At 37.7% G+C, this 18,668-nt stretch overlaps 2 protein-coding genes and 1 non-coding gene across 3 annotated transcripts in view; 2 read left to right on the plus strand and 1 right to left on the minus strand.

The window, feature by feature from the left end:
* Window positions 1-12,243, plus strand: part of Smp_156870 (putative protein tyrosine phosphatase) — a gene marked incomplete at both ends in the record, with an annotated part of 20,475 nt that extends 8,232 nt beyond the window's left edge. The window contains 4 exons of the mRNA XM_018797725.1: window positions 6,411-6,607; window positions 8,360-8,516; window positions 9,843-10,024; window positions 12,087-12,243. Of these exons, the coding sequence (XP_018652738.1) occupies window positions 6,411-6,607; window positions 8,360-8,516; window positions 9,843-10,024; window positions 12,087-12,243 (693 nt within the window). The remainder of the gene's footprint in view (window positions 1-6,410; window positions 6,608-8,359; window positions 8,517-9,842; window positions 10,025-12,086) is intronic.
* Window positions 11,733-11,804, plus strand: Smp_tRNA_00094_Pseudo_CGA.1.1. Its single transcript has one exon. It is a non-coding gene (tRNA).
* A 4,192-nt stretch (window positions 12,244-16,435) lies between the features above and the next one.
* The window catches only part of Smp_064360 (putative rna and export factor binding protein), an 8,551-nt gene continuing 6,318 nt past the window's right edge, over window positions 16,436-18,668 (minus strand). The window contains exons 5-6 of the mRNA XM_018797726.1: window positions 17,367-17,599; window positions 16,436-16,745 (exon numbers count right to left, since the gene is read on the minus strand). Coding sequence (XP_018652739.1) covers window positions 16,577-16,745; window positions 17,367-17,599 — 402 coding nt within the window. The 3' untranslated portion in view covers window positions 16,436-16,576. The remainder of the gene's footprint in view (window positions 16,746-17,366; window positions 17,600-18,668) is intronic.

Genomic DNA, 18,668 nt, shown 5'->3' on the forward strand with positions numbered 1-18,668 from the left:
GTCCAAGCTTTTTCAAGGAATTAATAATGATAATTCCTTGAAAAAGCTTGGACCAGATTGCCAGGCGAAACGTTGGATTTACTACAAATTCATTCGCTGAGATTTTACAAATATATTATTCCTATTTAATGTCTTAACCTGTCTAGTTGACCTTTTAATTTTCATATAAAAATGTCTTAACAAGTATGTGTGATCAGATTGTTCGAAATGTATTGCGCTAATATATCACATAATTCTGATAAACTTCGTCTTCTCATTGCATTATCGAAATTTATCAAAGTGACTAATTGTTTTAAATTTCTTGAACAACAAAAGTAAAATATAAGACCATTGATCAGTTCTGTCGATTAATTCTACCCTCCTCTCCCAAAATATTTAATTTCCTAAATTATGTAATTCAAAAATAGCGTATACTTTAATAGTTGGATTTATGAGTCGATTTAAGCTAAACTCTTATTGGAAATCTGGAAGCACTGGACGTCCATTTTATCCTAGTATAAGGCTCAGAAAAAATCATTCAAACCTTTCAAACTCTGCCCTGGGAGTAGAAGGAATAATTATGACGTCTCATGATGAAAGCCGAGTTCCTTCGGAAGTCATGAGGCCGATGCACCTTCTTACAACCAGAGCGACAATTTTTATAGGTACATGGAATGTCCGGACAATGTGGGAGACCGGAAGAGTCTTCCAAATTGGTGCAGAAATGAGAAAATACAACCTGGAGGTTCTTGGGATCAGCGAAACACATTGGACGCATGTTGGACAACAACGACTGTCTTCAGGAGAACTTCTGTTATACTCCGGTCATGAAGAAGAAAATGCCCCACATACACAAGGAGTTGCATTGATGCTGTCCAGAAAAGCACAAAATGCACTTATAGGATGGGAATCTCATGGACCAAGGATCATCAAAGCCTCCTTCAGAACAAAGAGAGAGGGCATTACAATGAACGTCATCCAATGCTATGCGCCTACCAACGACTACGATGAAGACGCTAAAGACCAATTCTACGACAGGTTGCAGTCGATCGTCAAGAAGTGCCCAACCAAGGACCTGACCATTCTGATGGGAGATCTCAATGCTAAGGTTGGAAAGGACAACACTGGATACGAAGACGTCATGGGACAACATGGACTGGGAGGAAGGAACGAAAATGGTGAGAGATTCGCAAACCTATGTGCCTTCAATAAACTGGTCGTAGGTGGCACCATATTCTCACACAAAAACATACACAAAGCCACTTGGATTTCACCGGATCACACTACACAGAATCAAATCGACCATATCTGCATCAACAAAAAGTTCAGGAGGACGATGGAGGATGTGAGAACCAGAAGAGGAGCTGATATAGCATCCGATCATCATTTGCTGGTCGCCAAGATGAAACTAAAACTCAAGAAGCAGTGGACAACGGCGCGGACAACATCACAAAAGTTTAACACGGCCTTTCTTCGAGATGCTGACAAACTCAACAAATTCAACATAGCCCTCAGCAACAGGTTCGAGGCCTTTCATGACCTACTCAATGGAGAGGGGACTACCATGGAGAGCAACTGGAAAGGTATCAAGGAGGCAATCGTTTCAACGTGTCAAGACGTTCTGGGCCAAAAGAAGCACCATCACAAGGAATGGATCACTGTTGGTACACTGGATAAGATTGAAGCAAGGAGAAACAAGAAGGCAGCAATCAATATCAGCCAAACCAGAGCGGAAAAAGCCAAGGCACAAGCCGAATACACAGAGGCAAACAAGCAAGTGAAGAGGAGCATCAGAACCGACAAACGTAAATATGTTGAAGATTTAGCAACGACAGGGGAAAAGGCTGCAAGAGAAGGAAACATGAGACAATTGTATGATACAACAAAGAAACTTGCTGGAAATTACCGTAAGCCAGAAAGACCAGTGAAGAGCAAGGAAGGCAAAGTAATCACCGACATTGAAGAACAACGAAACAGGTGGGTAGAACACTTCAAAGAACTCTTGAATCGACCAGCCCCACTGAACCCACCCAACATCGAAGCAGCACCCATGGACCTCCCAATCGATATTGGCCCACCAACAATTGAAGAGATCAGCATGGCTATTAGACAAGTCAAGAGTGACAAAGCAGCGGGACCAGACAACATCTCGGCAGAGGCACTGAAAGCAAATGTAACAGCAACTGCCAAGATACTCCACATCCTCTTCAGCAAGATTTGGGACGAAGAACAAGTACCAACAGACTGGAAAAAAGGACTTCTGATCAAGATACCAAAGAAAGGCGATCTGAGCAAGTGCGACAACTACAGGGGCATCACTCTTCTCTCAATACCAGGGAAAGTCTTCAACCGAGTATTGTTAAACAGGATGAAGGATTCCGTGGACGCCCAACTTCGAGATCAACAAGCTGGATTTCGTAAGGATAGGTCGTGCACAGATCAAATCGTAACTCTACGTATCATTGTGGAACAATCAATCGAATGGAATTCATCACTTTACATCAACTTCATCGACTACGAGAAGGCATTTGATAGCGTGGACAGGACGACACTATGGAGGCTTCTTCGACACTACGGCGTGCCTGAGAAAATAGTAAATATCATACGGAACTCCTATGATGGACTAAACTGCCAAATCGTCCACGGAGGACAACTCACCGACTCGTTTCAAGTAAAGACCGGTGTGAGGCAAGGTTGCTTACTCTCACCCTTTCTCTTTCTCCTGGTCATCGACTGGATCATGAAGACGTCAACATCTGGAGGAAACCACGGGATACAGTGGACAGGCAGGATGCAGCTTGACGATTTAGACTTCGCGGATGATCTGGCTCTTCTATGACAAACGCAACAACAAATGCAGGAGAAAACGACCAGTGTAGCAGCAGCCTCAGCAGCAGTAGGTCTCAATATAAACAAAGAGAAAAGCAAGACTCTCCGATACAATACAATATGCACCAATCAAATTACACTTGACGGAGAAGCTTTGGAGGATGTGGAAACCTTTACATATCTGGGCAGCATCATTGATGAACACGGTGGATCAGATGCAGATGTGAGGGCGCGGATCGGCAAAGCAAGAGCAGCATACCTACAACTGAAAAGCATCTGGAGCTCAAAACAATTGTCAACCAACACCAAGGTTAGAATTTTCAATACAAATGTCAAGACAGTTCTACTGTATGGGGCGGAGACGTGGAGAAATACGAAAGCCATTATCCAGAAGATACAAGTGTTCATCAACAGCTGTCTACGCAAAATACTTCGGATCCGATGGCCAGGCACTATCAGCAATAAGTTACTGTGGGAGAGAACAAACCAGATTCCAGCAGAGGAAGAAATCAGGAAGAAGCGCTGGAAGTGGATTGGGCACACCTTGAGGAAATCAGCTAATTGCGTCACAAGACAAGCCCTCACATGGAATCCTGAAGGTCAACGGAGAAGAGGAAGACCAAAGAACACACTACGCCGAGAAATAGAGACAGACATGAGAAGAATGAACAAGAACTGGATAGAACTAGAAAAGGAAGCCCAGGACAGAGTGGGTTGGAGAAAGCTGGTCGGCGGCCTATGCTCCATTGGGAGTAACAGGCGTAAGTAAGTAAGTAAGTAAGTAATAAGACTCTTCATCAATGAGCATGAATTCAACTATTAAATTACTACAATCTCCACAACCTATTTTTATTATTTATTTAAACACATAAATATTGGGACAAAGAAGCACCAGATATATACGCGCCACACAAACCTCATTTGATTTGTGTGAAGGCTGTGATACTACCCGAGTCCGAAAACCGAAACAGATGGTTTTCTTAGGAGGCCACACCCCGAGCCTTTGACCCATAGATCTGATCCACAAGGCAGTGAAACATCGTAAGGAGATGCAATCCAATGGTAGCCAGTGACCAACAATTGATTCATACGCCATTTGTTCCCTCAGGATCCTGGAGCCCATGAGCACCATTGGTTTGTAATCAAGGTTTTCCAACTCCCCTAGGTGAACTTTCCATGTCCACTAACCCGGTTTAAGCGCTGGACATTCGGTTTTCGTCCTCGCAATTTCGTAAAGAACACCCACGCCACAGTGTATAAATTGTACTGTTCAAGGGTACTCGGTTTATGTTTTTAAAATAACAGTTTCTTCATTTTGTGATAAAGTTTATCGTCAAGAGTTGATATCGATCGATGTAGAATTGTCAGATATGTAACCTATATGAAATACTATTTGTCTGTAGTGTTAATACTTTATGAAACCATTTATTGAAAACCTTTAATTTCAGTTGTTAAATATACTAAGTTTCTTAATGTAATTGTCATAAATATTTTTTTGGTCATAAAATTATGGTTATCAATACTTAGTGACCGAGTGGATAACAGGATGGCGTTTGAAGCGAAAGGTACTAGGTTCGAGTCCCACAGTAAACATCAACTCTGAGATGCAGGTACATCCAGTTGACAAGTCCCAAATAGGACGAAACGCGCGTCAAACTGGATTCCACTGCTAGTCACTATCCATCTTTGCTTACCATGCTTGTGAATTTAAGCTATATCGAGGCAATACTCACAGTATGCACATATGCGAATTAGAGACTGACCAGTTGCAGTCCTAAAACATCAATGAGAATATTCAAACATACAATACTCAGTGAATATAAAATTATTTTATTGTAAAAATCGTGATTTTATTTAGAGAAATTAAATATCCAGCTTGTCGAAATTTTAAAAAGAAAATGATACTTTGTCTAATGGGATTGTACAACGATTTAAAGAAGAATATTGACTATTGAATTAAAGTCCTGCGACACGTCAACTTAGTATTGATAACAAGATTTATAAATTTTAATCTATGAATAGCCTAAAGTCGTGCATTAGTAAGGAGTTTTAGTTTAAAATAAAAATGAATATACACTGGACTAGCCCTTAAATGCCCTGGTACGGCCGAGAGTGGGGAGAGTCCGCTCTCCCTCTCCAAATGCTCTTACATGGCAACGCGTATACAGCCTCTGACAGGGAAATCCTACTCACTGCCTTCCCGTGGCGGGGGTGTTGTTTACGAAGGTGAGAGGACTAAAAGCAAATGTTCGGCTCTTTAACCGGGTTGATGGGCACGGCGCGTCTACCTAGGGGATTGGAAAATCTTGATTCCAAACCAATGGTACACATGGGCTCAAGTATCCTGAGGGAACAAATGGCGTATGAATCAATTGTTGGTCACTGGCTACCATTGGATTGCATCTCCTTACGATGTTTCACTGCCTTGTGGATCAGATCTATGGGTCAAAGGCTCGGGGTGTGGCCTCCTAAGAAAACCATCTGTTTCGGTTTTCGGACTCGGGTAGTATCACAGCCTTCACACAAATCAAATGAGGTTTGTGTGGCGCGTATATATCTGGTGCTTCTTTGTCCCAATATTTATGTGTTTAAATAAATAAACTGGACTTATATTCCGTACGTATCTTGGACTATGATTTATATTAACGTAATGATGATTAAACATCGTAAACATTTGTCGTATCTTGCTCAGTCAGTCAATCAGTTATACACAAAATAAAACCGGACAAATTTGTACATCCTTTCAAGTTGTCACCCTACATCAGGACAGTGATATAGACTCTAAATTAGTAGAAACAATGACTGCTGCTTTTTAAGAGCGGTTATTTGTTATGATTTCAAATGCTAAACGATATCACATGTTATATTGCTCAATTAGAATTCTGGTGATCGATAAGTTTACCCATATGGCTAGTGAAACTAGTGGTCTCCTACTTACAAATTGACACATCAACCAATGAATGGTACCCAAGTCCTTAACGCTTATTGGTTTTCAGGCTCCTTCTAACCCATTATGTAATCAAAAGACTATAGTAGGAAGCAAAACAATTGTTTATCGTACTCATTTCAGTCATCACTCAAAACTCATGCAATAATATGCTTGGAATTCGTGATAACACAGCACACCGAATGAACAATCATACTTTGAGTACAATCATACTATCAGTGATAGAGGACGAAGCGAACAATACATAATCAATTATCAATAATTTAAGGACAGTAGAACGTATAATGTCAGGAAACTTACAATAAGAGGAATATGAAAATGATGCAATACAGTTATCGATGAATTATGCAGTAAGAATATCGGTAATAATCCGAAAAATAGTTCCCGAGGTTCTAACTTAATATTCGTCCCGTTACAACGGCAGCAGTATTAGTGGTAATAGGAAAAACTAGGGATAGATATGATTCATGGAGAAAAAATGCATTTACGGGATAGAAAGTATCAGATAGTTTTAAAACTTTATATTTGTAGGAAGACAAACAATGAATACATCTGGGTTATTGGTATTGATTCTGAGTTATTTCATATTAATATCTACTAATAGAATGGAAAATAACCATTTCACCATATTGAATTTCTTTTATATTCATTTTAGCTATCTACAAACTTGACTGGTTATATCAATGCTAATTTTATAAGATCTATTGAAGTACCGTCTTCAGATGATACTTTACTACGAGCAAATGACCATTGTGAATTTATTGCTACACAAGGTCCACTTAAACAAACAATTGGAGACTTTTGGCATATGGTTTACATGTATAAATGTCCATTTATTGTTATGTTAACAGGGTGAGTTTCGATGATCAAGAATTATTAGTATGGGAATTTGTGGAGATTGTAGTTTCTTAACAATTGAATTCACGAGTCAATCTAAGATAGACTAAGACAAACATTATGTAACCTGGTGTGTTGACGGATTGATAATATATCCAGCCCAACTGATCTGTGATTGGCCAGGAAACTCAGACAAACATATTTGATACATCACATGTACATCATAATATATATTCTTTCACTTTATGTATTGTTACGGCAACCTCTTACTCTGTTCTATGTCTCGTTTCATATCGAATGGTTGAGTGATCGATTGCAAATATATCAGGTGATTAGTTAAGGTTAAATACCTTGGTCAAAATCCGAAGGTTTTTTTAATCTATCACGAAAGCTTGATAAGAGAGCGATTAATGTTATATTTGTCTAGTCTTCTGTAATATCCGAATTCTCAGAGTCCTAATGGAGGGCATTATCTGTCCTAATAGCATTATAATAATGCAACTGACTATGACATTCGGGTGATACGATTCTGGATGTCACAAGGACCATCGACTCCCTAAAGACTGCAGATACATCTTTTAAACTAGTACCAATTAAAACTAAACTTAGGATAAGCATGACTTTAACCAAACGTCTACATTGACGTCACACTTTCATTAAAATGAATGTACATCGAAGTGCTATCTGTTATTACTTTTTATGAAAACTGGAGAGCAACTCATAACATTCGCTTCCTATTTAAGTTTTTGACTAAATCGTAATATTTATTTAAATTAACTGTTCATTGTAGTAGTTATCTATGTGAAGAAAAATGTTGGTATAACTAGTAACTTGAAGCAACCAGATTTATGTGATATGTATGTTTTCTGTTTATCCAGATCACTATAAACGAACCTGAGTTTAGATATGCAGATAGCTGTGTTATTTATTACTAGTGAAAGTTCGAATTATTCTCTTTTTACATATTCAGGACTGAACTTTGACTACTCTTCGATGATATAAGTACATTATGTGCAGATTTCCCTGGTTTAGCCACTTGATAACATGGTTATTTTAGAAAAGATGAATCGTACCTAACAGTGGACTTCAGGACGTACTTATTGTGCTATTTGGAACTCCAGCCTATTAACTTTCGCTTCAATTTCCGAAGCGTCATCCAGTGAGCTAATGGGTCCCGATAGTTACTAGCTTGTTCAAAGGGTAAGATGTTTATTATTAATAATAATAAGAGTTTGAATTATCTCGTTGTCGATATTCAGGGTTGATTTTTAGTCAGTCTTTGTCGGCAAACGTGCCTGTTGAGCGAATGATTTTAGTATAGTCATTTTGTGTTTAAGGCGAAAGGTTCAAGTCTCAATGTGAATATCAATATCGACATGAAGAGGTACATTTAGTTAACGAGTTTGAAATAGAATAAAACGCACATCCTGAATCCCACTGTTAGCTACAATCTATCTATTCTAAAAAAAATGTGGTTAACTTGTTAGTACCACTATTCTTTACTCCTATCGGAAAAATTATTTGTTTCTCCCACGAATGATTCTTATAGTTAGGAAATGTAAGGGTACTAAAATGTTATTAAGAATTAGTCATTAATAATGTAGGTCTAAAGAAACCCAACTAAATCTTTTATACAATGTTTAAAATGTTTTGAATGAACAACGATTTGCTCTTTTAAAGCGAATTATGTTGTAGACTGTATAGAACATTTGGCTTAGTTTGTTTTTCAACTTACGGAATTATCTTTTACCGGTATTTTGTTAATAGGCTTCAATATAATGGTCAAACTATTTGTGATTTATACTGGCCGGAGAAATTAAACGTTCCTGAGCATTATAAATCCACTGGTTTTGAAATATCAGTTACATTACTTGAAACTAACCAGTCGGATTGTTTCATCAAAAGAATTTTCAACATTTCAATGGTTAGTTTCTAGAAGTTATTTTTATGCAACTGAGGTGCTACTATGTGAAATAATCAACATGGTGAAATAATCTTGTAGAATATTCAATGTGGTGTGTGTTTCAGACTTGAGTCACTATGAACACTAACAATTATTTGCTATTAAAATGCCGTTTATTTTTAACGTCCAGTTTCCACTAAGTGAGCAAGAATAGAATTCATAATCACTCAAAAGGAAATCTAGGCTGAGACGTTGACTTGGTGCATAATAGACTTCTCCAATAGCGTTCCGAGCTTAAAATTTCTCACCCAACATTTGGTCTTGGGAAGGCATGTGAGAGCAGGCACATGATATATCTGTACTTTCCTAGCCTATCAATATCGTTTGTTCTGCTCTTCATAAATATCATAAAAATTGCTTTCATCATACACCAGGGAATAGTATACCAGTCGATAGCGCTGAACTTTTGACTCCTGGATATTTGACTAAGCAACGTTTTGTCCAGAAAGTATTTCTTGAGATTTTACTTCAATGACTTGACAGAACTGAATTTCAGCAAGCAATTTTCCGTGACAATATAATGTTATTAGATAGAGAAAAAGCTACTCTGGTTTTTGTACATGTCTCTGCAATTTATCAGATAATCTCGATTATTGAAACATATACCTGCGACTGTCATATCACAGATCACTAATACTTTGGCACGATAATCCTGCTGATCACGTCATAAATATCTATATCGAAAAATCTTAATACATTTGACAACTAAATAATGCATGGTGAATTCATACTATGACAACAAAAAAATCCCATCGAATAGTACAACTAAAAAACAAATGATTATCCAAGCAATCAATTGTTGATAACTCAATCTTATAGCAGGTTGGTCACAGACTTTAAAGCTGCGTGACATAGGTTCGAGTCCCACAAGGAGCGTTATTTCCCTAAAGGTTGCATGTACACCTTACTTATAAATGTCAACTCATACGAAGCTCAGACTCGATAGGTTCTCCTGTCGACTATCTCCAGCTACCTAATGTGAATATCAAATCACCTATAGTAGTGCCCACATTGCAAGCTGATCAGTAAATTTTGATCACCACTCAGAAATTAGACAAGAATAACATTGGTCACTACTTGGCGACCAATCAACTGCAAATCCGTTAAGTCTGGATAGAATGTTTTTGAAAAAATAGATTATTAAAATCACAGTATAAATGTACTCTGATGATATCTTTTTGCACTTATCATTACAGGCGGTCATAAGTTTTTGAAAACTAATGCGGTTTATTCATTATTCGAGTAATCCTACTTACTCCTTCCTCAACTATTTTTTTTTCTTATCAGTCAAATAATTCGAATGAATCACACAATGTAACTCAAATGCACTTCACAGAATGGGAAAATTTCAGTGTACCAACAATTACATATATGGATAAACTTGTGAAAGAATATGAACAGAATTATCAATCTCTTGTTTATCATCAACCTACTACAGCCTCAATTGGACCAACTGTTGTACATTGCAGGTAATTCAATTAATGATGTCGTCCACTTCCAAGTTGTGTAAAGTTTTTAAAAAAATACCACGACATACACTCGCTAACACCTGATAGTATTACTAAATTTCAGAGCATGTCTTTTTATTCAGCGCTAGAATGATTGTACTGTTCCATATGAATAAATACTAAGGGGTAGTATGTATTTGCATCCGTTGTGTCATTAACGGGATACTGGTGTTTGTTCACAGACTCAATCAAAGCATTGCTTGCTTATTTTGAGACCGTATAGTGAGCAATGCTGAAGTTATACTCAGGATATAAGGTAAATATGCCAAATCGATTAGTAAGACTGTTAATCTTCATTGGGATATATATATCGCATGACCCCAACGACTAACTCCCTTGACGCTAGTATATTAGTAGATTGAAAGCTAGAGGTGGCCAAGGCAAAACGTAGAATCAATTCATGGATAATAAATTTCTGGGTTAAGCCATATTAGTAGTTCCATACTACCAGGTTAATGTTCTCGTAGCCAGTGAAGACGTTGCTTGACATGGCTCACAATGGAGTATATGCATTCACTCTTTCTCTTCCTCCCTTATTTCTTGAGTTTAAAAAAAAAATTATTTCATACTTTTTATTCTGCGAATTCATTCATTTTGCTTGAATCATGGTTCTACGCCTAATATTTTCTGTCATCACACACGCACCGAGTTCTACGTTATTGATGATTAGGCGATGGTTTAATGGTCAAGACGTTCAGTATTCAGCATTTATGCAACAGATTAGAGTCCTGATTTACTTACTTCAGTTTCAGCACGTGCCACTAGCCCTCACATATAAAGTGTGGCTTAAATCCGAGTAAATGAATTTTTACTTGGCAAATAAGTAACATCATTATCACTACTGAAAAATTATATTGACCAGTGGAGTAAGGCATTACATGGGATTTTTATTTCATATTTAACAGAACTTATCAGTATGACACATGTTTGAATTACGAAACACTTTAATGTGACTACAAAAAGCAGGATTTCTGAAAATATGCTAATGAACAATCTGTTGAAGTCTGAAAATAATTGAAGGAATGTACAACGAAATTCTAAGTTCTGCATATCACGCTTCTTTTACAAAGGAGATGGAAATTAAGAAAATTCCCTAAACATAATCTACGGCAATTGTTTCAACCTATAGATAAAGATTTACACTAATTGAGTAGACCTATTTTATACGATATAACAAAATGGTTCATGTTCAGTGAAAACATAACTGAGTTTTACTGCCTAATGATCGATATATGAAAAGGACGGTGTAACCGAAATGTTTCACCTGATACAAATTGTGTACATTCATGTCATTTGGAAATTGAGTTTTTGTCGCTTCTGGAATATCCCGAAATTACCACTTATCTAGCGGTTACAAGTTAAAAACCTATTCTAACCTCTTAAATTTTCAGAAGGGGTTTTGTGGAGATTTCAGTATTTCCATAGTTGAAATCATGAGTCAATTGAAGCTAGACCACCCTGGGAAACCTGAAAGCACTGGACGGCCGTTCCGTCCTATTATGGGACTCCTCAGCAGTGCGCATCCACTATCCCGCCTCGCGAGATTCGAACCCAGGACCTGCCGGTTTCGCGCCACAGCACTTAACCGATAGACCACTGAGCTGGCATTCAACAGTTGCTCAAGCTTCGTGGATTGGTTGAAGTGAGACATTAACACCGTTTGGATGCCGGCTCAGTGGTCAATCGGTTAAGGGCTTCGGCTCGAGACTGGTAGGTCCTGGGTTCGAATCTCGCGAGTGCTGGATCGTGGATGCGCACTGCTGAGGAGTCCCATAATAGGACGAAACGGCAGCCCAGTGCTTACAGGTTTTCCATGGTGGTCTAGCTTCAATTTACTCATTATTTCAACTATGGAAAACTCTTAAATTTTGTAATGTGGTGTAATATTATGACCTTCAAACGAAAAAAGTCTCACAACCACTAACTTAACTTACATTGTACTCGTTATTCCCTTTTTGCATATCACAAATCAATGCTACCATACTAAATATGACTTTATGTAATCTTTTCGATTTTTTTTAAGTGCTGGAGTTGGTCGAACTGGAACATTTATTACTGCTCTTATCGTTCGCAAACATCTTCGATCTGGCTGTCATTGGATTAGTCTACCAAGTATAGTTTTAATGCTGAGACTCTGGCGTTACTGCATGGTTGAGTTGACAGTGAGTTTTTGCAGCTGACTTACTGATATGATTCATTTAAAGCAAACATCAGTATAAACACAAACTTTCAAACTGAGGACTGAGATGAGTTTGGTTATACTTAAATTCATTCAGATGTACAGATTTCTACACTACATTAAAAAGTGACAATATAGACAACCGATTTCACTTTTGTATATGTGTAGTGCAGAGATATATGTTGGAACTTACCTTACTAGTTAATTCAGTTCATAATTTAGAAATTTTATTGACAATGAATGCAAGAAAGTCATATTTACAACTCACGTCATCACTAATCATGGACCATGTATGTTACAACTTGCACTGACGTGTTGTAAAACAAACAGGATTCTTCACAGAATAATAGCTCTTTACAAAACTCACCAGTAACAACATAATCAAACTAGTGACAGGATGCTATCAGCATGCTATTCGGCGCTTTAATATTGCCTCAAAGTGTCTACAAAATCCACAACCCAATTCTGTCTATTGTAGTATCTGTAATGATAAGCTTAGAGCATTATTTACTTAAACATTGACAACTCAGTCAAATGAAATCCTCGAAAAAATTAGTTGATCATAGCCGATGAAACTCAGGATCAATCGTAGGTACAAAAACCCATTGTGTTTCTACTGTTTTATGCCTTAATTTTCTTGAATAATCCCGGACCTATATACACAAGTGACACAGTTCTGTTTACTGAAGACTCTGACGAAACGGGGTTTTCTGATCGCCTTAAATAACAATGCCATCATGTTTAGGATGCTTTTTCTCATCTGAATGCAAAATTTTGTTTCAGGACTAGTATGCGTTAATGCCTGAACTAAAGATATGGATCGAAGTAGTTGACCTCGTCGATCACTTATCTTGGACGTTTCATCCGCCCTAGTAGGTTAGTGTCTGACGAATTCTCTGGACGGATTCAGTAAGCTCGCTTGGCTTTTGTCAACTTGCATCACCTGTGGCGTATGCGATATGTCTATCTACTAACCAAGGGACGAGTACACTGTACAGTAGCTCGTTTTATTTTAATTTATGTGTAAGGAAACTTGATATTCGTAAGTTACTAGTTATTATTATTATTTAGACACATAAATATATGTACAAGGAGGCACCAAATAGATATGCGTCATATGAGTCATTCGATTTGTGTGAGAGCTGAAGTATGACCCGAGTGCCCAAACCGAAGCAGGTAGTTTTATTAAAGGGACACTCCTCGAGCCTTTGACCTATAGGTCTAATCCACAAGGCAGTAGAGCAATGTCAGGAGGTGCAGTCCCATGGTGGCTGCTGACCAACGATTGGTTCATACGCCATTTGCTTCCTCAGGATCCTGGAACCCATGTGCACCAATGGTTTGGAATAAGAGTTTTCCCACTCCCCTAGGTGAACTTTATGTGTCCACCAACCTGGTTAAAGCTCCGGACATTCGCTTTTCGTTCTCTCAATTTCGTAAACAACACACCCGCCACAAGAAGGCAGTGAGTAGGACTTCCCTGGCAGTGGTTGTATGCACGTGGCCATGTGGGAGCATTTCAAGAGGGTGATTAATCTTTAGTTGATCTGGAAACATTATTCGACTAACCAAGTAAGAAGTTCTACTTAACGTTGCTTCACAATTTGTCGTACAAAAGAAATCTCAAGAAATGATTTATCTTTAATGAACTGGAACATTTCTATACATAACGTTATATACTACACTAGCCAGTTAGTTGGTTTAGTATCGATAAAAAGTAAGTAAAAAGAAGATTTAAAATAAAATCTAAATGTTAATAGTAACAATCAGACATTCATAGTTGCAAGCATTAGTAAATTGAAGCTAGACCACCAAGGAAAACAGGGAAGCACTGGACGGCCGTTTCGTCCTATTGTGGGACTCCTCAGCAAGAGGTAAATCATGGAGTTCTAGTGAGAAGCAGTGATCAGTTGAGTTCAAACCACGTCTGTTGTGAGATAAGAACTCACTGAAGACAATTGGTAAACGGTCGCTCAACTTCCTGGATTGGTTGGAGTTAGACATAAACATCATTGGAGGCCGGCTCAGTGGTCTAGAGGTTAAGCGTTCGCGCACGAAACTGATAGGTCCTGAGTTCGAATCTCGCAGAGCGAGGTCGTGCATTGCTGAGGAGTCCCACAGTAGGACGAAACGGCTGTCCAGTGCTTTCAGGTTTTCCACGGTGGTCTAGCTACGATTGACTGACGCTTTCAACTATGAAAATACTAATTCTCCACAAAACCCCTTCTGATAATAATAATAATCATACATTCATTGGTATTTTTACTTTTAAGGAACAATACCTATTTCTACATGAGTATTTTGCATATATTTTGAGTCAAGAAAGATATTGCCAAAGTAAAATACAAACAAATTGAAGAATGATTATTGTATGTACTAAACTATAAACGACGAATAAACTATTGTCAATGTGTGAACTGGTAATTTAAATTAGTTACATTGATTACACTTTTCCACCTTAAAACAAGAAATCCTGTATTGATCAAGGTTTTCTTTTCAAAATATTCAGTACAAGTTTTTGTACATAATTTACCAATCTAATTCTTACATTTATTGTTGTTTACAATATATTAGTATGTTGTTTTAAAAACGAAATACTTTTTAGTTTGATCCACATTCAGTGAACTGAAAAAAACCCATCTTAGCATCTATAAGATGTGGGATTATATTTCCAGATGGTCTGTTTTGGGTCAAAGCTTACCTTCAAGGACTGTTTTGCTTCCTAAATGATGTACTGTTATACCTGTCGACCCACAACAGTAATTGTATTTTTCAACCTTAAGGTACTATTTGATTCTCTAGATCGACAGCTTTTATGAAAGTTTATGTTATTGAAACAGCTACTGAAGAAGTACATAAATCTTTTACAGGCCCTTTATTCGAACACTACTGGTTAAGTCAGAGCCTATGACGAACGATCATTGGAACTATCAACCTCAAGATGTGTTATTCAGGGTTGTCTGCTTTCCTCATTTTATTCAACTTTGTCGTAGACATTTTTTAGAGATAACATTCACCGTCCGATTTATCATGTATGATGTACCAGAAGATTCTCTTGTTAACTTGGAATACGCAGTTTTGTTTCGTGAAGACTTTAAAGTGTTCTGACCGCCTTAACCAGCAATACTAGCATGTTTGGGATACGTTTCTCTACCACTAGACGCAAAATATTGTTTTAGGATCAGTATGCATCAACGCCTGAACTAAGGATACGGAGTAAAGAAGTTGAGTTCGTCGGTCACTCCATTTATTTTGGAAGTCTTATCACACCCTTAGTGGGTTAGTGAGTGGCTAGATTTCGAGATGAACTCAGGAGGTTCGATTGTCTTTTGCTAAATTATGCTACTTAAGATGTAGATGAGATATCCTTTCGCCAACTAAAGGAAGATCTCACTGTACAGCAGATTATAAGTTCTTTTTATTATCTCATTAATTATATTTTCTTTTCGAACTACATCTTCGATGCCTAATCATCTCGATTACCATTAATCCTGTTACTACTCTTGGATTTGCCCCGAAAATTTTATCTTCCTATGCTAATGGGTTGTTGCATTTTGAACAGATGTATACACATGAGCTAAGTTCTAAGTCACTTTTGACTAACTGTATAATCACTAAATAATGTCCTATCATGCAGCAGGTAAACATCAGAAGTACAAATTTTTACTGACTGTTCAAAGATTTCATAAGGAACAGCAATTGATGAATTATTTAACTACGTTATAACAGTAGTTTTCATCCACTTTTGCAACTGTTTGGTCCCAAATAACAATTTTGGTACTGACAATGTGATTGCCAGACGAAGTAAAATAGAAAATTTTGTTTGATTTGTTTGACTTCCCCACAATCCAGTTCTAATGGCGTCGGGGATATATATCTGTAAGCGGTACATTTTAGTGGGTCCACTCTCCAGTGAAATTACTAATTTAAGAATATCAAGTTTAGTTATATGTATACTTTGAAGCAGACTACTCAGCAAGAAGCAATTCATGTTTTCAGAAAAAAAAAGCAAACAAGGGTCGCGTATTTCAATCCTACATACAACTAGGTAGGTCTTACGAATTTATTTCCAGAGGGATTTCCCTTTCACAAGGAAGAGTACGCAGTCGTTTTAAAGTAAGCTATAATTCATAATTGTTTAGAATGCTTTTGCGATTGAGAATTTGAATGTCATTACAAAAAAAAACGCGAAGGAATCGAAAATCCAGTGTTATATTTATAAATTAACAAATCAACAAAGTAACATACACTTTTTGGTTATACACACATTAATGACTGAAAAATGAGCGGTGAGTAGAACGTAATGTAAAACACCTAACTTCTGGTATATCTTTTTAACGTAAACTAACGCTGAAATCAACAGGTCTTCTAGATTGAACGCTACCAGATGAACTAACGTTGAACAAAGCTTTGCGGACAACATCTGCGTCTACTTCGACCGGAATGCCTGATTTGTTCAGAGACTCACGAATAACTTGTTTAGCTTGTGTTTCAGTTTGCTTTCTGAGCAATTAATTACAAAGAAATATGGAGAATGATAAATATAGATATAGAAAAATAATATACATTAGTTAGAGATTTATGATTAGCAGAATATACAAGCATGCCCAAGTATGGCCGAGGGTGGTGAGGGTCCACTCTGCTTCCCGAAACGCTTTCACATGACCACGCGTATACAGCCACTCCCACAGAAGTCCTACTCACTGTCTTCGCGTGGTGGGAGTGTTGTTTACGAAATTGAGAGAACGAAAAGCGAATGTCCGGAGCTTTAACCAGGTTGGTGGACACATAAAGTTCACCTAGGGGAGTGGGAAAACTCTCATTCCAAACCATTGGTGCACATGGGTTCCAGGATCCTGAGGAAACAAATGGCGTATGAACCAATCGTTGGTCAGCAGCCACCATGGGACTGCACCTCCTGACGTTGCTCTACTGCCTTGTGGATTAGACCTATAGGTCAAAGGCTCGAGGAGTGTCCCTTTAATAAAACTACCTGCTTCGGTTCGGGCACTCGGGCAGTACCACAGCTCGCACATTAAGTGACTTGTGTGGCGCATATGCATTCGGTGCCCCTTTGTACCAATATTTATATGTTCAAATAAATAAATCAATAAATAGATTAACCTTCCATAATTTGGTCCAAGTCTTGAGGCCATGCGAGCAGAAGTGTCACGTTCACTGGGTAAATCACTAACTGGTGTAGTAAGGCTTACACGCATTGGACGACCATCTAGTTCACGACCATTATAACGTTCAATTGCTTCAAGCGCATCTGAAGAATGATTATAAATTACTTCTGCCTGGCCAGGCCGTGTAACAGTACACAGACGTAAACTTCCAACGCTGCTAAATAGCTCCTACGAGAAAAAAGAGTATCAAATTAATTTTTATATTCGTATAAAATAGTCATATTCGATAACTAATGCTTCTTAGTTTAATGAGTGAATAAGAGAGCATAAAATGATGCTATTTCGGTTTCCTCAACAAGATTACTCATCAAATAGTAGAAAAAAAATTTGGCAATACATAAAATGAGCAGTGTATTGAGTTTCTTCATTTTTTAAGACAGACGTTTGTTGGCTTAAAGTACTTAGTCATATATATATTGTTCAAGTGCATATATATATCGAGGACCAATGGAGTAAACAATACTGAGGTTGGATTTAAAGGTAGTGAATCTTTATCAACTGAGGTAGTTTGGTCATACCCAGTCACCGCTTACCTCAGCATGCAACATTTGCTGGTGTAGAAGTTAAATGATAGAGGTGGCTGAACTAGAATGTAGTGTAGTGTGCGCTCCTTATGTGGACAGATATGAGTAGTGTGTAGCAGGAATGGGAGGCGGAATGCTTACTGCCAGAAAAAAAGTATGAAGAAGGAGAACGGAGAGCATTGAAATAACAACATAATCAGAACGATGGAGTACGTAAATAATAACTGAAGGAAAATGTGCAAATGTGTTATGTTTAGAGTGATTACGAGTTCCCTGATCGGAGAACGGAACAAAGACTCTGTGACAAAAGACCAATAAGCTAGCTGTACTGACACATCTCAGCCCCGCTAACTAGAGTGAGACGTCCAAGTTCGAATTAGGGAGAATATATTCCGTAAGCAGCCAGAAACACAAGCTATTGCAATCAGTGTAGTCGAAAATACACTCATTTATATATTGGTTTGTACACCCATTTTTGGTTAATAGTCAGAATAAGTCATATATATTAAAAATAATTCATACAAGAATGTCGTATGTTATACAGAATAAAAGGTCATAGGAGAAAAAAACAAGTACTTTACTCAGTGACCGTCAAATTGAAATAAACGGAATTAATACATTAAATAGGAATAATATATTTGTAAAATCTCAGCAAATGAATTTGTAGTAAATCCAACGGTTTCGCCTGGCAATCTGGTCCAAGCTTTTCAAGG

This window comes from Schistosoma mansoni, chromosome 5 (genome assembly GCF_000237925.1).
Source record: "Schistosoma mansoni strain Puerto Rico chromosome 5, complete genome".
Taxonomy (NCBI): domain Eukaryota; kingdom Metazoa; phylum Platyhelminthes; class Trematoda; order Strigeidida; family Schistosomatidae; genus Schistosoma; species Schistosoma mansoni.